Source organism: Fukomys damarensis, unplaced genomic scaffold, assembly GCF_012274545.1.
Source record: "Fukomys damarensis isolate Sample0158 unplaced genomic scaffold, DMR_v1.0_HiC HiC_scaffold_39, whole genome shotgun sequence".
Lineage (NCBI taxonomy): Eukaryota > Metazoa > Chordata > Mammalia > Rodentia > Bathyergidae > Fukomys > Fukomys damarensis.
This window is the reverse complement of record NW_022900951.1, coordinates 16064076-16088708: the sequence shown is the minus strand read 5'-3', so window position 1 is coordinate 16088708 and position 24633 is coordinate 16064076. Positions and strand designations below refer to the sequence as shown.

Genomic DNA, 24633 nt, shown 5'->3' with positions numbered 1-24633 from the left:
TGAAAAATAAATTATGTGGTATGAAATGAGAAAAAAAATAGTAACAGCTGTCATGGAAATGCTTTGGTAATGTAAGACAGGAAGGCTTTTCCCTTCCCTTTAGGTTCCCAGACTGGCTTGGCAGGTCAAAGAGCCACGCTAAAACAGCTAACTACGAGGTTAATGAGTCAGCAACTTGTCAAACCTCGAAAAGCGGGTTTGTCTGTCACACAGCAAGAGAGGGCAAGGCCAGCCAGCCACCGTGCTACTTCAGTCCGCCCCTTACTATGATGTCAATCCCGCCTGAATTCTCTTTGGCTGCCGCCAATTCTCCCAGAAAGCGTCTCCTCCCTCCACTCTAACAATAAGGGTCAGTTGGCCACGCCTGCGCCGTGAAGCCGGCTGCGGGGGAGGCGGGAAGAGGTCGGTCCTCACCGGCGGCGGAGGCGGGGAACAGCAACGCAGGCAGCCGCGACGCCATTTGCTGCTGCGGAGCGTGGGCGCTTGCGGGTCTCGGTAGAGCCGGGTCCTGAGACGGAGCCGCGCACGCTACTCGGCCTCCAGCGCTAGCTTAGTCCCACGCGCTTCTTCTCAACCCCAGTCGCTCCCCTCGGAGGAGTCACGGACGCCGGAGTCACCCCGGAAGAAGTCAGAGAAACCGCGCGGCCGTCGTAACAGCCATGCCCAAGAATAAAGGTAATGCCGCCTGGACCAGGGACGACGGCTTGTCTCGGCTCGCTTTCCCCGGGCTTGCCCGCTGCCTCCGGATAAATCCAGGCCCCAGTGACCTTCCTCCCTTCCCGCTCTGCCTGACTGTGGCAGGGCCGGCCGCGTGCGACTCTGAGCCAGAGGGAGGAGCGGGAAGTTACTCGTGTTGCCCAGTTTGATCGCTCTGGGGTGGAGCCGACGCCATTTTTGTGGGGCCTCCTGTGGGAGAATGTGGGCTTTTGCCCCTGATTCGCGCCGGGCTGAAGGCGGTGCGCTAGGGACCTGCAGGGACACCGTCGCCAGACCTTCCGGGCGTCCTAGATGGTTTCCTTTGGTTTTACCGGGCTCATGGACTTAACCCCTGGGAGTAGTTCTGAACTTTAAAAGGGTCGTGTCTTCTTTCGTGCCCATCTAGCAGTCCTGTATGGGCAGTCAGTGTTCAGTGTTCAGTATTGTTGAGGCTGTTCCTTGATTCCTTATAAACAGGTGATACCTTGAGGCATTTTTAAAAATTTATTTCTAGGAATTTTGTTTGCGCCACCTTTTTACGGGGTTTAGCTTATTTTTTTTCCAGACTTGATATATATTAAGCTAAGTGTTACTTTTGTTTCAGATCATGTATACATGATGGGAATTAAAAACTTTGTTAAACGTTCACAAATTATCAGACTTGAGGACAAGTTTATTGGGGATTTCCATAATAGAAGACCTCGTCTAAGTTAAAGCAGAACACTCCTAAGGAAATTCTCCTTTTTATAGACATAGTGTTTCTGATACTTCTAATATGCTTAGAATTTATCAAAGTAAAATTGTGCGAGTAGAGATAGGCAAAACTTTGTATTTTCTACAGGAGAGGAGCATATTAGAAGTTTCCTTTTTCTTTTGTTTTTTTGAGACGGGGTCTCGCTATGTAGTTGAGACTGACCTGGAACTCATTATGTAGCCCAGGCTGGTCGAATTTAGAGCGATCCTCCTGCCTCAGCCTCAGCCTCCAGAGTGCGCCACCATGCCCAGTTAGAAGTTTCTTTTGATTGTTCATCTTTAGGACCTTCTTCCCTGACTCGGGCCTACTTGTGGAAGTCTACGTAACATTTGATTGGCACCAGGGATTCTTCCTCGTTTATTCTTTGTAGATGTCACTACTAATATTCTTCAGAATACTTCACAGTTGTGTCCAAGATTTTGTGCAGTTTTCTCAGGGCACTCCACCTTGCTGCCCTCAGAAATCCAACTTTACAGGTCTTTTTTGTAACAAGAATTTTTACTACTAATTATTATAGGAAAGATGGTGCAATAGCATAATATTCTAAAAGTCTTAAAATGTTTTTCTTTTAACCTGTAAAATCCTTTATTTTGAGATGGTAACTGGATTACATCAGTAGGAATTTTATTCTCATCTTATTGATGCAATTTCCAATTCCCTCGCTAGGCTGTAAACTCTGAAGGACAGGAATGGCATCCACCCTAATCACGTTGGATTGCTAGCATTTGGAACTTAGGAGATGCTCAACAAATATTTGTTGGACTAAATCATCTCCCTTTTGTTCTTGACTCCACCCTTAGGTGAATAATGGGCTTCCTTTTGGACGTGACTTCTGCACTAAATTACATCTAGTTCATTAGCCTTATGTCTTGCTTAAGGAAGATCCCTCCTGGGAATTTTGCCAAAATACCTCTGTTTGATTTAAAAGGGGGATCTGAGAATTTTGATTTGGTTTAGTGACTATACTTATTATCTTACTTAGAGGAGGGGTACCTTTTCAAGGCTTTTGAATTTTATGAAGTTTAGTAATACAGAAATGTACTTATTTTCCTGTCTTCATTGCAAAATCCAGAAGCCCTGTAAATATCTTGTGGTGGTTAAACCAAATATGGACAAAAACTGCCATAGACTTATGTGTTGCATGACTTTTGAACTGATTCTTTTTTCTTTTCTTTTCTTTTTTTTTTTTGTACCTGAGATTGTTGAACTGATAACTTACCAGTTTATTTTCTTTAGAAATTCTTAGCCATCCTCAAATGAGGAAAGAGGGCATGCTTTGGCCTATTCACGAAGAGTCTTTGGGATGAGGTACTTGTACTCTTTGAATCACCACTCTTCCAGGATGTTTGGGCTACCCTTTGATTGGTTCACTTGAAGTCTTGCCAAACTCTGGCATATAACTAACTCATTGAACAGCTCAGATGTGATCCTGGCCCTAGTGGAGCCTGCACTTTAGTTTGAAGATCTGGCATGCATAATGGCTTGAAGTACTTTAAGAAATCACTTTTGGTGTGCCCTAAGAATGCCTTATATACAGAATTCTCAGGATTGGGATGGATCAGGAAGTTGTAGAAGTCCACCTAACAATAGCACACAATGTGAGACTAACCCAGGGGGGACTTAAGTGCACTCATTAAAGAATTTTGATTCCTAGAGCTGGGGAGTGCTTTCCTAGCATTTTCCAGACCTGGGTTCAATCCCTGGCAATGAAAAAAAAAAAAGAATTTAGATGTCTGTCTTTGTAGTGGCCAGGTGCATGTTCTGCATTGTTGACTTTTTGCTGCTTCCAAGCTCTTCCTCTAAGCTCCTTGGTGTCACTACCACTTAGCGCCTTTGTCCCCACCTTTTGGAAATGACTGCCAGTGGTTTAGGTTTTAGAGTGGGAGTAATACTGTGGAGAAGTGCCCTATTATGAATGCTAAGAGCAAAAAAGGATTAGGTGTGAATCTGATCACCCCTGTTCACTGACTAATATTAAATGAATCCTTTGGCTTAGGTGAATTTAATGGCAAGCTGTGAATAAATGTCTGTTAATACCTCATAAAATGATTGTGATAACTAAAGGGGTAAAATTATTACCCATTGTTTTTCAGCGTGGTCACTAGGTTCATATAACAAGGATGTTAAGGACCACCTTTGTGAAAAGAAGGTAAATTGAGGGGTGTTTTGTTTTTTCAGAAAGGATGGCATCGAACTCACTATGCAGCCCATGCTGTCCTGGAACTCACAGTGATCCTCTTGTCTCAGCCTCCCAAGTGCTAGGATTACAGACATCCACCACCACACCAGTTGTAAATTGAGTTGTGAATGGAAATTTCAACATGTATGGTGCTCTCTTACACCAAGTTTGAAAAAAATCACAGTTCTCTGTCCATTCTCCTTACTTCTTTTATTTTTATTGTATTTTTGGTACTGGGGATCAAACTTGAGACCTTGTACTTACAAGGCAGGTGGCGGAACCCCTGAACTAAATCCCCAGCCCTCTCTTTATTGGAAATAGTCAGGTTCCTTGCATAGGGCCTGGGTTCAGAAGGCATCCAAGATTTCAGCCTAGAAGAATATTTACACGATGCCATAAAAATAACAATGCGTTTAATTTTAAAGAAATGATTACAGTAAAAGACACATTGTCATGAATCCTCCTCAAAACTCTCCCTCACTTATAACGTACTTATTCCATGTTCTTCCCACCTTCTGAAGCCATACAAGTCTTCTTTCATGAGGGTCTTTACATAGTGGCAAGAACAATGGGATAAGTGTGTTTGAAGGGGGAAGTTGGGGAGGAGTATTCTGAGGTGGGGAGTTAATGGCAGTGTGTCCTTTTGGGGGGTTGGTTTTGGTTTTTGGTTTTTGTTTCTTTTTTTTTGAGACAGGGTCTCACTGTGTTATTGAGACTGACCTGGAACTCACTGTGTAGCCCAGGCTGGTCTCGAACTCATAGCAATCCTCCTGCCTCAGCCTCCTGAGTGCTGGGATTACAGGTGTGCACCACCACACCCAGTGGCAGTGTGTCTTTTACTACAATAAATTTAAAAAATTTTAAACATTCATTGTATTTTTTTAATCACACCATGTATGTAGTTACAGTTTTATTTGGAAAGATCATGTGTTAAGGTAAAATGATTTCTATATACTGTACTTTTATATAATATATGCTATTTGCATTTTGTGTCAGAAAAAATCCAAAAGGAAATTACATGCAGCGGGGATGGTGATATATTTATTAACTTTTAATGTGATGGGCAATTGCGGATTTAAGAGGATTGACTAACCAAATGAAATGAATTTTTAAATTGAAGTAACTTTAAAAGATAGTTTTATAAACCTTAATGTAGTTGCTCTTTATACTATTTTGCAGATATTTTATGTCTTTTTTCTTTAAAAAACCCATTAGGTAAAGGAGGTAAAAATAGACGCAGAGGTAAGAACGAGAATGAATCTGAAAAAAGAGAACTGGTGTTCAAAGAGGATGGGCAAGGTAAGAGTTTTCATAAGTTAGGCTATTTTTAGTAATGTCTTTTCTTTACATGTGGAATTCAATCTCTAAATTTAAAAGAAATCTTAATAATCCTGAGCAGTTAATCTCATGTCCCATTTGCCTTTCTCCATTTCTCATTCCTTACACTTCTATAGAGCCTTTCTTTCAGTAATCATTTCCTGATCCTACTATTAGTGAAGTTTCTGTAAATATACAGGTTTCCTTGTTTTATGTGAACATTTGCATTATAGCTAAGAAAGAATTATACAGTTTAGAAGAAATTAAGCCTGGAAAACGTTGACAATTGCATGATTTAGTGAATCTTTTTGACAGTAAACAGTGTGTTCAGTAGACTGGATATTTGAAGGATGAATCCAAGGCCACTCCATTCTCCTTTGCTGTTAGGGTATGATTTCATAAAATACAATAAAATAAAACCAAACATTTGATCTTTTTAGACCCATTAAGACCAAGATCCATAGCACTAATAAATTCTGACTGGATCACTTGTGGGTTTTTTTTTTCTGTAGTTGAGTGATTTTAAGCCTGCAGAAAAGTTGCGTGTGCTTCTGTAAAGCTTTCATTCACTCATATATGTGTCTAAGAGTAAACATTCTCACATATCATGCTTAGGTAATTTAATGTTAATATGATATTATCTAGTAGGATATCTGTACTTTACTTTTCTCAGTAATCTCCAGACCTTTAATAGACATACATACACAATTGGGGATTGATCTCTGAGCTACATCCCCAATGGTTGGTTGATTGGTTGGTTTTTAAGACAAGTTCTCACCAAGTTCTCTAGGCTGGCCTGGAAGTTGTGATCTTCCTGCTAAGGCCTCTTGAGTAGCTGGGATTACAGGCATACACCATTGTGTGTCTTTTTATTAGAAATTTTGGTGGATAAATAAGCTGCTAAAAGTAAAATATTGTGTGGCTAAAAGATCTTTTTTTTTTTAAGTCACCTTGCCTCTATTAGCAGTCGAGTTTATTGGCACACAATGCCTTTTCGTATTTTTTCTCTACTTTGGAAAGAGAGGCTGTCTCTGAGTGAACCAAGCATTTTGAGATGTGGGGTTCACTGTAGTTTGAATAACTCCCTTCCATGTGTCAACCCAACAGTTGAGCTTGTTCACAAGCTAGTGGATAACCTCTTTTCAGTGGTCTTAGGAAACACCTAAAGGGTCAGCAGTGATGTACCTGATATGCCTCCTCAATGCCACCACCACTACCACCATCCTCAGATCTCCTAGTCACCTTCCCAGTATCTTCCATTGACAGTGAAATTGAAAAAGACTTGGATTAAAACTTTAGTATTTTATTTGGAACATTTTTCTAGCTTTACAAGAACTCTAGAATACTAATCACCAAGATAATTAATTTAATAAAGACATTGTTAAAATTAACCTACTGGTACTAAAAGTCCCATGAGATTTGCCTCTAAAGATTCTGAGGGAAAACAAAATTAAGCAAGGATCAGAATGGGAGAGATTAATGAGGTATAATGTATATTTTGGACAAGCCACCTTTGATCTCCATGGGTAGAGCATACAATCATGGAGACAGTAGTCATTCTACTTAGAATGAGCAGATAATTATAACATGTCTAATAGCAGAGGCAGGTTGTAATACAAACATTACAGAGTCTTGGTTCTGTCTCTGCCATTAAGTAGCTTTGTGTTTAATTCTCTTGCATTTGTTTATACTTTGCATGTATTTATTCCCAACCAATACAACCATGTGGTCTTACTTATCAATTTTGTGTGTGCTTCTTAAGTTACTTTTATCAAAAATCGAGCAATAACCCATACTCTTTTTCTCTCTGTCCCCCAGAATATGCCCAGGTAATCAAGATGTTGGGAAATGGACGCTTAGAAGCAATGTGTTTTGATGGTGTGAAGAGATTATGTCACATCAGGGGGAAACTAAGAAAAAAGGTAAATGGGGAGATTGGCTTTAATAAAAAATTGGTTGCAGGGGTGGGGAATGCATCATTTGTGTGTGTGTTTGTGTGTTTGCACTTGTGCATGCTGGAGATTCACCCCAGGGCCTCTTGAATGTTAAATATAATCCCTACCTGAGCTACATCCCCAAACCTCCATATTTACAGTTTTTATGGGCCCAACGGTTTACCTTGAAGTCAAAGAGCAAGATTCCAATGGTCATTTTATACAGATGCCATTGTTTAATCATTTGCATCATGGGTGTTGTATTCCTGCTCAAGATATTTATCCAAAATCCGAATCATGGGGAAATAACCAGCAAGTCCAAATTTAGGAGAATTGTGTGAAACAAATAGCTTTCCTTTTTTTTTTGGTACCAGGGATCGAGCTCGGGTCCTTGCCCTTGTGAGGCAGGTGGTGGAATCACTGAGCTAAATCCCTGGCCCCAAATAGTTTTCATTTTAATAAAATGCTAATATTACAAAAGGGGGGAAAAGCAGGGGAACTACTCCAGTTTTAAGGATAGTTAAGGGACCTGATAGATGGCCCTTGTTTGGATTCTGGGGTGGGAGTTAGAAGGAAAATTTGAATATGGATCATGTTGTTTAAAAGTCCCAACACTGACTAGAGGTGTAGCTCAGTAGTAGAGGCTACTTTGCAGTTCCCTTTGTTCAATCACCAACACTAAAAAAGTTTCAACTCTGATTTTGAAGTTTGTTTGTTTTTTTGGTTTGGTTTTCTTTTTCTTTTTTTTTTAAAAATAATATCAATACTGTTTCTAAGCTAAAACAGTTTTAGTGCCTTTGTGTATGTAAATAGGTGGGCGAGAGGGATGATACAACCATGTAATTTTCTATTATATGTTAACCACTTGGATTGGTATTGCTTCACAATCTTAAAATCTTTTAATATCTAAATTAATGTTACTCTAGAACTTGATTTTTTTTCTCTCATAAGAGGGATTGAACTCAGGACCTTGCACTTGCCACCCAGGAGTGATGCCACTGAGCTAAATCCCATTTCGTTTTTCTTTTAAATATAACATATGGCAATTTCTTTTGTAGGTTTGGATAAATACCTCAGACATCATATTGGTTGGTCTCCGAGACTACCAGGTAGAAATTAAATTAAAATTGTTTGTTGTTTACTAGCTTGAATTTGATGAGCATTTATTACTAGTAGTGCACGTTACTTATCCAGACTAGTTTGTTACATTTTGACATATTCATACATGCATGTAGCATACTTTTGATTATTTATCCCTATAACATCCCTTCCTCTTTCCTTCTTCCTCCACTCTCTTTTCTACCGTTCCCCTTCTCTAATGTAGTTGTGCTTTAGACTGTGCTAGGTGTTCCAGGGATTATAGTTTCCAAATGCCAATCTGTGGAATCAACACAAAGTTTTTATTAAGATAAATGGTCCACCTTTTTTATAACATTTTAAAGTCTTCATCCCTATGCCCCCTGAGGGTAGCACTCAGGACCTTGTGCTTGCGAGGCAGTCAGGGTGCCTCTGAGCTAAATCCCTTGCCTGAGTTTTCCCTTTTTTGGAGTGAGTGATATTACATAGTAGTGATTTTACTTAATTTTAGTAAAATAAAAAATCTTAACAATGGACCCCAATTTTTTTAAAAAATTACTGGTTTATAAGTAAAAATCTGGTAACCATTATTGTAGGGGATACATTTGGCATCAGTCAACTCCCATCTCACAGAAGACATATAGGGTGGTATTAGAGAAAGACAAGCATACAGGTAACTACAGTATGTACACACTGACATTAGTATGTACAATAAATGTTGATGGGCACATGGTAAAGAAAATTATAGCTGCCCTTAATAATTTCTCCCACAACCACAGCTTTATATATGTCCATTGTGGATCTGTGAGATCTAATGATGTTGGAACTCATCCCCATTTAATTATATCTGGATTTTTGGTGTTTGTTTGTTTGTTTGTTTGGTTTGGTTTTTTTTTTCGGTACCAGAGATTGAAATCAGGACCTTGTGCTTGGAAGGCAGGCAGCGGCACCACTGAGCTAAATCCCCAGCCCATTATATCTGTATTTTTATTACCTTGATTGCACTCTGGTTTTTTTTAAACTTGTATTCCAGAGTAAAAGTTTTAATCTGGGAGGCACCTGCCTGTAATCCTAGCACTCTGGGAGGCTGAGGCAGAAGGATTGCAAGTTTGATCCCAGTCTGGGCAAATAAAAGGACTGGGAATGTAGCTCAGTGCAAAGTTCAATACCAAAAGAAAGAGAAGAAAATAAAGACTTCTGCGGATTCTCAGTTGTGGGCATTTGTGCCTCCCTGGGCACATTGGCAGTGTCTGGAGACTTCCAGTTGTCATAACGGGGAGGGAGCAGTGTTGCTGGCTTTTAGTAAATATAGGCCACTGGTGATACTGAACATCCTACAATGCACAAAATATATTTGGGTTAAAATAATTATCAGTGCCTTTGCTGAGAAAGCCTGCTTTAAATTTGTAAACCACTTTAATGCCTGTTTTTCACTTTTGATCTTAACAATAACCCCGGAAGTAGGAAGAACAATTAATTCCCAATTAGAGGGAGCCAAAGTACTGAAAGGAATAAAATTCTGTGTAATCCCACATGATTTTCTATGCCTCTGCCACTTAAAGTGTGGTCCAGAGATCAGTAACATTACTCTCTTCGGGAACTTGATAGAAATGAAGATTCTTGGACCCCACCCCAGGCTTCCTCAGTCAAATTAAGAATTTTGACAAGATCTCCGTGGGCTCATATACAGTGTTTTAAAAAGTTCTTTTCTGAATGACACTGTCCTATCAGTTTTCACCTTAACTGAGATTCTTTTCAATTGGAGAAGTGTAAACATTTTTTAAGGCAGTATTTCTTAGTGAGACATTTGAATCAAATACCTAAAGAACTTTTAAAACTAGATTGGTGGGTTTCATATCTACTAAACTTAATGAAATGTGAAAATTCCAGGAGATTCTGATTGATACCCTAAGAACAGCTATATGGAAAGGCATGTAGATTTCCTTAGGTCATATCAGAGACCCAGTTTTTTAATTGCGTTGTTTGATCAACCTGTAAATTATGGTGCCAGGGAACTTTTGTATACCAAGGGTAATAGTAAATACCCTAAAAGATTTGAATTTGCATAGTTGAGATCTGTAAATGTGTTCAGTCATTATTATGTATGTAACTCTCTTCTGGCTTAAACCCAACAATCTTTTTCAGGGATAGAAAACTAAATTTTTTTGTTGTTTATTTGGTTTGTTAGGACAGGGTCTTCCTCTGTAGTTGAGGCTGGTCTTTGCTCTTGCTGGCCTAGAACTCCCACCACATCTGGCCTAAAACTAAAACTAAAATTTAAAGAAAGGGAAAAGGATTTATAACAAAAAAATTTTTTTATTCAACTTGAAAGTAATTTATGAAATAACATAATATTTTTGTATAATCAGTTCTAAAACCTACTTGTTTTTATTTAAGGATAACAAAGCTGATGTGATTCTAAAATACAATGCAGATGAAGCAAGAAGTCTAAAAGCATATGGCGAGCTTCCTGAGCATGGTAATGGCTAAGTTAATTTGTCATACAGTAGTTAGGTAAAAGAATTTTTATTGAATTTTGGAGATTTGTTTTTTACATATAGTAGATACTAAAAGAAGTTACTACAATTTTGTTTCTGACAAATACACTTTAATTGAGTTATGGTTTGTTAAGTCCTGGACTTCTGTACAATACCAAAGGAATTATTTTATTACAGTAATTATTTTTAAGTCCTTCAAGAAGGGCTGGAGGTGTGGCTTAGTGGTAGACTGCTTGCCTGACATGCATATGACCCTGGATTCTATCCCCAGCACTGCAAAAATATTTTTTAACAAATTCCTTCTGAATGTGGTACACACCTATAACCCTGAGGCTGAGGTGGGAGAATTGCAAGTTTGGGGCCAGCCTGGACTATAGTGCAACTTTTCAAAAAAAAAAACAAAAATAAGAATAAGAATTTATTTATATTAAAAAGTCAGGTTTCAATCCATTTTTTCCTTGTGTCATAGTGAACTACAGTTTTTTAAAGATAATCTTTGTTTTTCTTCTTCGAAATACAAAAGTAACGCATAAAATCTCTTATACTCTCGGAAAATTACACTTTATATTCTATTTTTATAAGCCTATTTTCTACTTGTCAGTTACTTTGTATTTTAGGATTCTGTTACTTAGCATTTATGATCTAAGAAATACTCAAAAGGACTAGCATGTTTTAGTTCCTTTTTTTATTGCGTCTTTCTGATTGATGAGTCTATCTGATGATTGGTGAAGTAGCTATTTTCGCAAGGAAATAAAGTGAGTAGCATGCACTAAGAACTTTTTGAAGTATACCTGGAAGATACCATAAGTTCAGAATTAATGTAACTAGAACTAGCCTTGCTAAAAATTCCTGTGTGAGCAACCAAAAAAAAATTTATACACATGCTCTTTATCTTGACAGAGAAGTAACCTTTGAGGAAATGCTGTATGTTATTTTGCTGTGGGTAGTAGGGTTGGTAGGTAAGAAGTTTGGAGAGCATTGCTTAAAAAGCAAACCTTGATTAAATTACAAAGTTGGCTTGTGTGAATTTCCTTTTATATGTCAACAGTTGCTATCAAACCTACTTTTAGTAACATCTTGATTATATATTTGTTGTGTCTTTAGCTAAGATCAATGAAACTGATACATTTGGTCCTGGAGATGATGATGAAATTCAGTTTGATGACATTGGGGATGATGATGAAGACATTGATGATGTAAGTAGATGCACCCTGATTTTTTAATTTGTTTATGAGTTACCCATAGAGAAACCCGCTCTTTTCTCCAAAGTTCTTTTAATTCTGAGAATGTGGAACACTTAAGTAAGAGTATATATATATTTTTTCAGCTTTAATTGAGTTTATTGGTACATTTTAGGGATACAGTACAGTTACATTCATCATTGGGATCTTGTACCTCTATATGACAAGTCTTGATTCTCATTTCCTCCTCCCCTCCCCATCTACAAACACTTTATTTTCATCTTTTCATTATCTCACATTTTTTTCCTTTCCCTTATTACCCTTCCCCTACCCATAAGTAAGAGTATATTTTGAGACTTCTCCTTTAAAATCCATAGTGTTATTTAGAAACCAGCCAGTCTGTTTATACTTTGAGAATTCTTACACTCCTCTTCAGTATTTCTTCAGAGTAGATCAATGTTTGCCTTGGCAATATGAATGCCGGGTATTCTAATCTTAACTTGTTTAAGAAAGTTTAGGAGTGAGGATATAGCTCAGTGGTAGCAAGTGCATGGCCCTGGGTTTGATCCCTAGCACTGCAAAGAGAAAGAAATGGAGTAGACAACTGTGAAATATAACATCAAAGGAACATGCCTTCTCAAGTGAGGTATTAGTATGTTAAAGAATCATCTTGTTAAAAATAGCTTAATATGAAGCACTGAAATTAGAACATTCATTGAATGCCTTGTAATTTGTTGAGTAAACACTGTTAGCAAACTCTTGGTTTTGATATGTTTATTTTGAGGAAAATGTATTGTTCTTCCTAATAAAGCAGAAGTGCCCACAAGAATGCTTTTCTGCTGTAATTATATTTAAATGAAATTTAAATTTGATTTTTTTTGGCAGTATAAATTTAGTAACTGATGTACCATAAGTTACTCTCTTTTTTTGGTACTGGGGAATCAAACTCAGGTCCTTGCTTCGTAAGTTAACACATACGCAACAGGGCTGTAATTTGTATGGCTTGCTATTGGGCAGCTTGAATCACCTGTAGTACATGCATGAATTTTCTATCAGCTTTTTATTAATTTTATTAGTATCACTGATAAAAGTGATTAAATCCATTTGTGCCACAGGTGATTCAAGCTAGTAGGAACTTGTTAAATCTGGTTTCAGCCCCCTTCACATAAAATGTAGTATAGAACATACCCATGTGTAAAAACCCAAAATAGTGATTTGGTTTTATTCAAAGATGTAATTTCAAAATATCTTAAGCAGTTGTTCCTAATCAAGAGTGTGCATAGTATTACCAGAGCTTTTCAGAGATACCAAAGCAAGTCTTCTTTAGATCTGATATAGGTAAAGCCCCACATGGTTCTCTACAGTCACCTCAGGGTATTAATTCTGGGACACACATACACAGATCCTTAAGTCCCTTGTATAAATGGTGTGCCATTTGAACCTGGCCATGGTGGTGCATGCCTGTAATCCTAGCACTCTGGGAAGATGAGGCAGGAGGATCACTAGGGAACACTGTCTCAAAATTTTAAAAAGTCTAAGGATTGTATAGTAATACGTTGGTTCACAAACACTTCTGTTTGCAAACAATTTGGTTTGCAAACAAAAGCATTTGGCAAAATTTTGCTTCCATTCGCAAACTCTGCATTGGATTAAAAACATGACCAAGGCCATCTCCCCTACACAAACACAAATGCAGCCATCTCTCCCACAATTGTAAAACCAAGGTACTGCTGTATTTCAGTTCAGAGCCTCTGAGTTTAATCCCCAATACCATCAAAATAATAGTTAATAAAACAAATTTTTTAAATTTAAAAAGGGGTAGGGATGTTGCTCAGTACAGAGGCCCTGTACTGTGAAGAGAGAGAGAAAGAAACCGAAGCTGTAGTACTTGCACATAACCCACTTACATCTTCCCATATACTTTACACTTGATCTTAGCCAAAAGGCCGAGAAGCGATTCCCCATATACTTTAAATCACCTCCAGATTATATAAATGCTTAGTATCCTGTGGATGCTAAGTAGAGATGTTCTATATTGGTCGGGGAGTAATGGCAAGAAAATACTCCCAATAAATTGTTGAATATGTGGGTTTGAAATCTATAGACAGTAGATTTATCACATATCCAGGCCTAAATTCATCCTCAGTATTACATTTTGATGCATTTCCAAACCCTTCAGAATACGGATGCTATAAAATTAGAGACTCTGAGTACCTCCTGCCTATGAGGAGTTTTTAAACACGGTACTATTTTTACAAACATACTGTTGTTTTGTTTTGTTTTTGTTTTTGGTGATTTTTGTACCAGGGATCAGACTTGGCACCTTGTGCTTGTAAGGCAGGCAGTGGAAGTGCATTTCTTTCTTTTTCTTTTTCTTTTTTGGTACTGGGGATCAAACTTGGGTCCTTGTGCTTGTGAGGCAGGCAGCAGAACCACTGAGCTAAACCCCCATAATGCATTTTAAAGCATAACCCAAAATAGGTCTGGGGGTATATTTTATCTGTAGAGGATGTGCTTAGCATCCTTAAGGCCTTGGGTTCAGTCCTCAGCACTTTTTTTAAAAACCCAAAATAGAAAATGAGAACTCAAAGTTCTATTTTTTTTAAAATGTATTTCACTTTAGAGATCTTGAGCCGAGAAAATTCTTGTGACTATGCTGTTGCTATGAGTCACTTTCTCATTGCTGGGACTGAATGCCTGACACCAACAAATTAAAGGAGAAGTTTATTTTGGCTTTTTTTTTTTAGTGGTTTCACTCCAGGGCAGAAGCAGCATGGGGGAAGGGCCTGTCTCAGAGGTAAGCTGCTGTAGCATCTGAGAGCCCTATTTCCCAGACATTCTCCAGAAGGTTTATAGGTGCCCTAGCTGTACCTCTATACCAGATTAACTGACAGAGATTTAGGATATACATGTCCAGTTCTTAAAAGAGATCATGCTTCCATGTGTCTGTTCCCACTCCCAAAATACAAAATCTCAAATCACTAGCACACAAGAAAGAAAGGAAATGCTAAACTTCACTAAGAATATTCTAGGACCAGGGATTTAGCTCAGTGGCTCCTCTGCCTGCCTCCCAAGGGCAAGGTCCTCAGTGATCCCTGGTACCAAAAAAAAATATTCTAGCCAGTTATGATTATGCGTGCCTATAATAACAGCTACTCCAGAGTCCAGAGGATAGCAAATTCGAGGTTAGCCTGGGCAACTAAATGAAACCTTATCTCAAAATAAAAAGGGATAGGGTATAGTTCATTAGTGGTAGAGTGTTTGCTTAGCATGTGTGAGGCCCTGTGCTCAATCAATCCTCAGCACCGCAAAAAAGTCTTCACAACATACAGCATTATAAAGAACATCATAAAGATCACTGATAGCATCCCAGAATTACGAAGAACCTGTTTCTCAGATAGCTTAAGACAGTGCAAGTTCCACTTATATGTATCAGACTGTGGAAATATTCTTTCTTTTGACCTGATGTTCTGTTGCCTTTCAGATCTAAGTTGAACCCAACATTCTACATTCCAGTTTTTCAGAAGATTGTCCTACAGTTTAGATTTTGGCCATAACCCTCCAAGAAGAAGTTTTCAATAGCATGACTGTAATTTATTAAGGCAGTTTGATTTGGTTCTAAGGTATTTGTTTCTGTAAAAACTTAATGATGAATTATCTTAAGTGAAATGTTAAGCCCACTTCATTCTTTTGATGTAATGGAGCTCACAGGTAGGAGACCACATGTATTTCAAAAATAGAGCATTACTGCCTTTCCTTCTCTGACCACTCAGTTAAGTAAATGGGTGTTTTGAATAAGCCATTTGCTTTGTATTCATTACAGATTGTGAATAATTCCTAACTTCTGGCTAGCCTATTGACAGTACAGAATCTCTCTATATTCTGGTCACCTAAAGATTTTGATACAATTTAAAGGAGGCCTACATCTGCATTTGAATTTAAAAACAGGTTTGTTTTCCATTTATTAGTAGCATGTGACTTTTTATACTAATTTTTATATCAGTACATTATTTTCATAATTTTACTTTGCCATCATAAACATATGGGCTGGGGGAGGCATTTCCCAAAAGTAGCTTTTAGAACCTGGGTCTTAATACCAGTTTTGAATTTACAAGTTTAGTTGCAGAAATTAAACACTAGGTGGCACCCATTTAACATTGTTGAGGTGTTTTTTTAAGTACTGCGCATAGAAAATTTCCCAAACAAGATTGTTTTGATCATGTGTAGGCTATTTTTACAAAACAGATTGTGTTTTAAAATGTTATTTTCAGAAGTCATCCTGTAGCTGCAATAGTGAATGCTTTATAAACATTTAACAAGGGCTGGAGTGTAGCTCAATGAAAACTCCCTGGGTTCAGTCTTTGGCACAGTACTGGGAGAAAAAAAAAGATGATCTTTAATTTCTGAATGGAAGAGAGAGCTACCATGAGAATACCATAAAATGTCATGCTGCAGCATATGTTTATGTCCTCACTTTGTACTGAGGTTGTGTTATGTGGGCAAATTGGTATATGTGCTGCCAAAGTGAGCATGATGTGGGCAATTTGGATTGGTGGGGATTTTTTTGTTTGTTTTTACTTGTATTAGGAATTTAGATTTACATTTCCTTATTTAATCAGCTTTTCTAATTAAATGAAGTTAGGGCTGAGCTAGTCAAACCTCACTATCTACAGTGAAATACGCCTTTTTAAAGCAGATCCATATGTAGCTTGTGGAACTTTTACTACGTTGGTCTCCAGAGAACTTTCCAGTGATGGAAAGTAATACACAAATGAATGAACAAGATTTTTTAAAATCACGCTTTTAACTGATTTTCTTTCCTAGGTATGCAAACTCTGAATTCAAACTATGAGGTACTATAAACATTATTACAGTGCATTGTTGTGGTTCCTATTTCTTATTCTATGGAATTTCTGTGCATTTACCTAGGTGGATGCATCTAAGACCAAGGACTGGTTTTTAATAACTCAAAAGAAACCATCCTTGAAGAATTTACTTGGCAATTGTCTTCCTCAATAACCTAAACCTAGGGTATTTATGCTTGTATACCTAAAAGTGTTTTTGCTAAATTTACAATGTGTATATATATCCTTATGTGTGATTTTACAAAGAATGTTTGAACTCTGCATATGTGATACAGTTTTGGTAGTCATAGTACAACTCAAAAACAAGTTTTTCTACTTACCTTCTGTAACAAATATGGTTTAAGAGTTTTTTAAAAGTTACTATGACCCCAAATCATGTACCTGCTGGTGGTGGTAATAACAGCCAAATCTAGTGCTGTTTACATCCTGGAAAATTTAGATTTGTAATTACTAAAATAGTTGAGGTACAGTTGTAGCTCATATACAGTGCTACTATGAGAAATTCTTTGACTAACTTATATTTGATGTGGAAATTGTATAGTTTCACTGATTTGATTGTGTTTCAAGTAAGGAATGGAAGTGGTCCACAAGAAACCCTGTTTTTCTTTTGTTTTATTTGGTTGGGTTTTTTGGTTATATTTTTGATTCCCATAATGCAGTGCTATAAGCAATACTCAGAAAATAAAATATTTGAAGTCTAAGAATAATGCTTCTTACTGCTAAGAAGGTATAATAATTGTTAATTTGATAAGGTTACATTTTTAATGCAGTCTATTCTTCCAGTTAGAATATGTTGTTGTGTTACTAAAGTAGCTAACTAACCAAACAAAAGATATCTGTGCAAAAAGACTTGCCAAATTTACTTGACTGTTGAATCTTTCTTGAACATCCAGCTTTTAAAGGGACTTCTTAAGAAGCCTATAAACTATGCATGATGAAAATTTTTTATATTTTATTGAAAAACAGCCATTGGTTTACTACATCACATCTATGGACATGGCTACTGTGTGACTTGTAATTTAACTTTATCTCATCTCTTAAATAAATATTACACTGTGATGTTGAATAACATCTTTAGTAGGTATAAACTGCTGTCAGTGTTGACTTCAGAGAAACTCTGAGTAATCAAATAGATAAAAGCATGTTTTGAATAAAATACTTAGGTAGAGTTCTACTTGATTTATATTGTGTACAGATTTAACAACATCCAGCATTGTGGCCTGACAGATAAAAGTATCAGAATGAAAATAAGGTTCTTTGTGTTACCTGACTGTCAAATAATTAAAAGGATTTATATTAATTTAAGATGTTTATACTACTCGGTAAGGGTAAGTTTCATTTATATTGTTAGGAATAGCCACAAATTTTTGCAGGCTGCTCTGTGTCTTTGCTTTACCTTAAACCAATACCCCACCCTTTTTAACTTTGAGACAGGGTCTTACTAGTTGCCCAGGCTAGGCTCAAACTTGCAGTCCTGCCTTAGCTTCTTAGAATGTAACCACTGAGCTTTTTGTCCTTGCTTTTTTTTCCTTTCCTATTCAGGAAAGAACAACTTCTAAATTAAGGCTTAGTACATGTGTGAAAAAACACTAGACTCTCAGGTATAAAATGAACTGAGCAATTTGGAGAGTGTATTGGATTTTGCCCCCACCCCCAGTACGTTTGAGGCAGTGTGCTAGAAGAGGAAGAGCAGGGGCCCCCAGAGTCCAGTGGCCTGTACCACAACCCCACTTTGCCCTCTGCTGCCAGTAACCACAAGTGCTTTCTCTAGCTTATCTCAGATTCAGGCCAAACCTGTGAGATGTGGATGATCAGAACGGTACCTGCCTCACAGAATTGTTGGGAGGATTGATAATGTAGATGTTTATATATGTGATGCACTTAGAACAGTGTCTGCCTCTTCTCACTTTGATGTCCAGGACTGTGTAAGAAAATGCATGTCTTCTGAATACTCTACTTAATCTTTTGCTTGCAGTCTTTGATTCCTGTAATAGAAGGAACATGTAGAATATATATTTGTATATTCATGTGGACAGAAATAATTGCTTCCAATCTTATTTAAAATTTCAGTGTAAGACTAAGAAATCTCAAAGTTGCTTGAAGATATTTTATAGAATACCAACTGCTCTATATTTCTTTATAGAAAGTTTATAGTTGCTAGTATTGATGGTTATAGACTTATTTCATTTTTAAGTTTTAATGAGTCCCTTTACTGTAGATTCATGCCATTTAATAGTACTGACTGGTTTAGAAGTTTCTTTTCTCACCACGTGTAATACTGTAAAGAAATCCAATGCAAACTACTACAACTAGAAAATAAAATATAAATCCACTTTGAACAATGTATATAATTGATTCTTTTCAAACTGTTTATAACATTTGAAACTAAACTTTTGTTCATGGTGATTTTCTGGAAACTTTTTTAAATAAGATAAGATACGTTATACATTTTTTATCTTTGTTTTGACTTAATTCATTTAATCACATTCCAAATATGGGGTTGGATTTCTCAACAAACAAATTTGTGGAAAACCGGTGCTGAAGACATGTTCTAATAACTCAGTTGCCTAGAATAATCTCAGATTGCCAGAAATCAAATTCAGTAGAGCTGCTTTTGTACTACACAAAGACCTATAAGTGAAGTAAATACAGCTCTGGCCAACTTGCTCATTTTTAAAAGGCTAGTCTGTTGTTCTAGTCATGTGTTATTCATAACTTGATAATGGTAGATCAAAAAGTGGGGCCAGCTAGGCATGATATCACACACCTGTAATCCCAGCATTCAAGAGGCTGAGACAGGAGGATCTCCATGAATTTTAGGCCTGCCTGGGCTACACAGTGAACTTAAGTCCAGCCTGAACTACATAGTGAGACCCTGTCTCAAAATAAATGGGGCCAAAATCTGAGTCACCTTCTATTGCTGATTACTGTCAGATATAGAATTAGTTGGATTTTGTAGATTATAAAGTTTATTACATATTTATGATTATTTTTGTGTTTTTTGAGGTAAGGTCTCATTATGTAGTTAAGACTGGCCTTGAACTCACTATGTAGCCTAGGCTGGCCTCAAACTCAAAATGATCCTCCTGCCTCATCTTCATTGCTGGAATTGCAGATGTATATTACCAAACCTGGCTCATACTTATGATTTTAAACATCTCTTGGACCAAGGCCTTGCACATGCTAGGCAAGTGTTCTAACACTGAGCGGCCCTGGAATTTTCTGAATTTAATAAATGTTTGTGAGAATATTGAGAAAAAAGCTAAACTGAGTTTTTCTATACTCTGAATACAGGTTTCTGTGACCAAATACACTAAGTAATCAGTCATTTTTTCAGAAGCAGGCACTAGCTGAGTATCCTACAATTTAGTTCTGACACTAGCTGGAGATAGTTCGGTCTCTAAGGCTGTATTCCATTCCATACCTCAGATGCTTATCACCAGCTCCAAGTTGTTTACCAGTACTCACGACCTATCAGCTTCAAGGATTTTACCCCTTCTTAGGATTGATTAATTTATTAAGGCAGCTCACAGAACTCATGGGAACACATTTGTGCTATTACCAGTATAAAGGAAACAATGGATACTGATGGAATGTCCAGATCAAAAGAGATGGGGACAAGGCACCCTCATGTTTGGGTATTCTGAGGCTCTGAACCCTGTCCTTGAGCCAAAGTTCTTTCTTCATATGCTTTAACCAAAACACCATATTGCAACACACTAAATACAAAAGTAGATATGAGACTATCTATCTTTTGTTAAGCCAAAGAGATTTGCAAAAATTTGAAAACCATTTCAAATTTGGGTGGTTTTTTTCACTTCGTATAAAGCATAAGGTTCATTATTAAATTAATATAAGTAGTTTTAAATTTATAATCAATTTCATTGAGGGCCCTCCCCTAAATGAAACTAGGGAAGGAGGTGGAAATGATCAAAGTATGTTCGTTATGTGCATGTATGAATGCTAAAAGGAAAACCACTAATATGCACCATATGCACTGATACAGTTGTGGAAAACAATCATTAGTGATAGAAATAGTTTACAATTGCTTGGTGTGGTGGCACATGCCTGTAATTCCAGCACTGGGGAGGCTGAGGCAGGAGAATCGCTGTGAGTTTGAGACCAGTTTGGGCTACATAGTGATTTCCAGGTCAGTCTCAACTGCATAGTGAGACCCTGTCTCAAAAAAGAAAAACAAATAGCTTACAACTGAGCTTAAGCATTTGAAGGGAAAATTGACATTTTTTTGGTAATGATACATTTGTACTTTCAAGGAAAATTAGAATCTGGGAACTGAAACTACCACCATTAACAAAAATAAAAATGTGTTTGATTCTCAATTCTTAAGTATAAATTAAGACTTTACAGTCTCTCAGTAAAGGACCAGATAGTAACTGTTTTAGACTCTGCAGGTCACACCGTCTCTGTTACAACTGTCTCTGTTACAACTACTTCTGCCATTGTAGCACAAAACATTTTAAGATACTCAACTGTTAAGTATAGGGTTTTAGAAAATTAATGGTAAAAGCCCAGGAAACTATTGGATGCCATTTAGAAAAAAAATAGGTTGGATTCCTGGATGATCTGATACAATGTTATTAAAAAGGTCAATTCTCAAATTAGTCTTTTGATTTAATATGGTTTCATTTAATATTAGAGCAGGATTTGAGGATGGGAGGTTAGAAAACAAGATAGATTAATATGGGGATTATTAATAGCCAGTTCTAAAGTATGTAGGGCTGGGAGTGTTGCTCATTCGCAGAAAATGTACTTAGTATGCACAAGACCCTGGGGTTGATCATTAACACCACACATACAGAAAAGTACCAAGAGGGAACAGATAGTAAGTTACACCATAAACCATAGTAAAAAATTAATGCAGAAACAAGATTTGCTCACAAGCAAGTCTTTATATAGAATTATGATATATGATAAAATGGTTTCAAAAACCATTGAAAGAGTAGGTTAATGGATGGTGCTGAAAAAACACAGAAAAGTGAATTTGAATCCCTTACACCATTTTGTAGGTTTTTTTCTATACTCTTGATTGTTTTGCTGTGCAGAAGCTTTTCAATTGGATGTAATTCTGTTTTTTAGGCTATCTTAAGCTTATCTTTTTGGCCCTTTTGTCAAAGCTCAGATGGCTAAAGGCACATAAGGTTGTTTCTGTGTCTTCTATTCCATTTGTGTACAGGTCTATTTTTGTGCCAATACCATGCTGTTTTTTGTTACTACTATAACTTCATGGTATAATTTGAAAATCAGAGTTGTGATGCCTTCCACTTTTTACTCAGGATTGCTTTGGCTATTCTGTCTCTTGATTCCATATAAATTTTAGGATTGTTTTTTCCAGTCCTGTGAAGAATGTTGCTACTTTAAAGGGTTACATTAAATAACACTTTAGGTAATACAACCATTTTATCAGTATTAATTCTACCTATCCAGGAACAAGGGATGTCTTTCCATTTTCTAATTGCCCTCTTCGATCTCTTCAGTTTCACAGTTTTGGTTCTAGAGGGCTTTCACCTCCTTGGTTAGGCTAACTGAAGGTTGATTCCATTTGACCCAGTTATACCTCTCCTGGGTATATCCCCAAAAGAGTTAAAAACATCATACTACAGGGATACATGCATACCCATTTTTATAGCAGCACAATTCACATTAGCCAAGCTCTGGAGACAGCCTAGATGCCCATGGACAAATGAAAGGATAAAGAAAATGTATGTATATACAGTGGAATATTATTCAGCCATAAAAATGAAATCATTTCTAAGAAAATTGGTAGATTTTGAGACCATAATGTTAAGTGAAATATCACATGATAGTTCACATGATAGTTCTCATATGGAAAATCCAAACATATAAGGAGACAGTGGGAGATGGAAGCAGACTTGGAAGAAGAGGAATGGGATCAGAAAAGAGGGAGAGGGAAAGGGGGTGCAAAAAGCTCAAAATGATCAAGAAGTTCAAGTAACTTGCATATCTCGAACATACTCAAATATTTTAAAAGGAAAATGCGAACAGCCCCATGCTCTTACTAACTGCTTGATCTCACTAAGTTAGAAACAGCTTTCATACAGCTCCAGATACTGGCCCTGACTTGCCCGCTTTCCAGCTCATTTTTCTCCCTTAACTCCCTCTGGCTTGCTCAACACACATGCACCTTGCTCCAGGCACACTTGAGGGTGTGTCAGGAACATATTCAGAGAGACATTTTTGTGCTACAAAAGGACTCCTTCCATCCTTTCTGCCTAGAGTCCCAGATGCCAGTTCCTGAGGACTTCCACTCCATTTTTTAAAAAATTGAGATATAATTAACAGTATAAAATTCACCTTAATATGTGCAATTCATTGGGTTTTAGTATACCTACAGTTATGCGATGTTACTCTTAATTCTAGATCATTTACATTATTCCCCAAAGAAACTTGTATCCATTATTCAACTTCATTTGTATGTAAGGCAGGTACAAGGTGGAGGGGTAGTCAAATCCAGGAGTGCTCTACCACTGAGCTACACTCCCAGCCTATTTTATTTTGTTAAATTTTTTACAGTACTGAAGACTAAACCCAGGGTATTCTCAGAGCTACATCCCAACTCCTTTTTAAATTTTTTTGTTTTAATTTTGAGACAGGATCTTGTTAAATTGCCCAGGTTGGGCTCAGATTTGTGATCTTGCTTCAGACTTCCTAGTAACTGGGATTTCTAGGAATGTATCATCATGCCTGGCTTCAAATTCTTAATCATATATTTCCTTTCTCCAGACTAGCAGCACTCAGGTAGGCAGAGGCAGGAGGATCGAAAATTCAAGCCCAGCGGGACCTGGTGGGGTTTGCTTGTAATCCCAGCATTCCTAGGAGTTTGAGGCCAACCTGGGGTACATAGTTCAAGGCTGGTCTGAACTGCATAGGGAGATTCTGTCTCGAAAACACAAACACAAACAGGAAAAAAAAAAGCCCAGCCTAGGCAGCTTGGGGAGACACTGTCTCAAAACAGAACAAAAATAAAAAGAGCTATGGATATAGATCAGTGTGTCAGTGTGAAGGCCCTGGGTTTAATACCCAGTAGTCAAAAAACATACCTGTCCAATGTACAGCCTAAGGCTACAAGGGCCAGACTTGGTAAACACCTGGAGGCTTGGGCTGACCCGGCAAGGATGTCTTAATTCAATGTGATTTGTTGTTAACTTGGGGTGCTCCGCAGCACCACAAACCCAAAGCCTCACATGCTGGGAAAGCACCACTGAACTACACCTCCAACTCCTTCAATATGTTTCTGAAAAAGAAATTTTGTGGCAGGGATGGCAGGATGTCCAAGGAATGGTTCCTCCTCCCTTTCCTGACACCTTCCAAGTCAAGGGGTTTAGCAATTTCTTGTGTAGGTCTTCCCAGAGAAGTCTTCGGTGAGATTTTTGAAGTGTGCATCATGCTCTTATTTTTCCTTGAATAGCGACCCCAGTTGGCTACTGCAGTCTGCCCTGGCATGCCCACCTGGGGTGAGGGCCTGCGTGTGTTGGTGGGGTTTTCACTTAGCACTGCTTCTGAAGAACTGGAACCTATGTTTGGAGGATGTGCCCTATGGTGACTGCACTCTCGACACTCGCCTGAGGACCTAGCTCAGAATGGTATCCAGAGCTGTAGCACTTTGCAGATGCCCAGTGTGTGTAAATGGGCGTGATCTGTGTAAGAATGTTCGTTCTGGGTAAACGTGTGTGTGTGTGTGTGTGTGTGCGCGCGCTCTTCACACAGGATGTGTGTGCATGCTGTAACTGCAACTACATCTATACATGTTTTGGGTGTACAAGTTGCCTGTGCGTGCTGAGGGTAAGCATTGTTTAAAGAAGTGCGCGGTGTGCTTGCCGGTCTACTGTGCATACACTGTGTATGGTCAGCGGTAAGGATCCATGGGTGCCCTGTGGGGAGACCTGTGCATATTGCACGCTATTGGCACGCTGTGTGAGAACCGTTGTGCACAGTGCACGTGCACGCTACTCATATGCTGTGTGAGAACCTGCGCGCCCACTCCACGCGCACAACCCGCGCGCGCGTTCTATGAGAAACGATGCGCATGCGGGTGCGCGAGGGTCCAGTGCGGCGCTGCAGACCAGTCAGAGCTGCGCGCGCGGTGTGAGAAC

The 24633-nt window shown here is 38.1% G+C and overlaps 1 protein-coding gene and 1 long non-coding RNA gene across 3 annotated transcripts; both read left to right on the top strand.

Annotated features, from left to right (window-relative positions):
• The first annotated feature begins 331 nt into the window (after positions 1-331).
• Positions 332-18110, top strand: Eif1ax (eukaryotic translation initiation factor 1A X-linked). 2 transcript variants are annotated; one of them, XM_010643677.3, is made up of 7 exons: positions 333-675; positions 4845-4928; positions 6765-6868; positions 7939-7989; positions 10355-10436; positions 11560-11651; positions 15121-15205. In XM_010643677.3, the coding sequence occupies exons 1-7, from the start codon at positions 660-662 to the stop codon at positions 15124-15126; spliced, it is 435 nt and encodes a 144-aa protein (XP_010641979.1). In that variant the 5' UTR covers positions 333-659; the 3' UTR covers positions 15127-15205. The 2 variants fall into 2 exon arrangements, with proteins under 2 accessions (XP_033616169.1, XP_010641979.1); XM_033760278.1 differs by lacking the exon at positions 10355-10436 and having other exon boundaries at positions 332-675; positions 15121-18110.
• Positions 685-3843, top strand: LOC104875917. Its single transcript, XR_784203.2, has 3 exons — positions 685-1173; positions 2687-2758; positions 3544-3843. It is a non-coding gene; the product is annotated as an uncharacterized LOC104875917 (long non-coding RNA).
• Positions 18111-24633: the final 6523 nt, after the last annotated feature.

Excerpts from the sequence above, each read along its gene's own strand:
- Eif1ax (XM_010643677.3), top strand. Across the intron at positions 6,869-7,938 it reads GGGGGAAACTAAGAAAAAAG|GTTTGGATAAATACCTCAGA; the intron begins GTAAATGGGGAG and ends TTTCTTTTGTAG. Across the intron at positions 7,990-10,354 it reads TTGGTCTCCGAGACTACCAG|GATAACAAAGCTGATGTGAT; the intron begins GTAGAAATTAAA and ends TTTTTATTTAAG.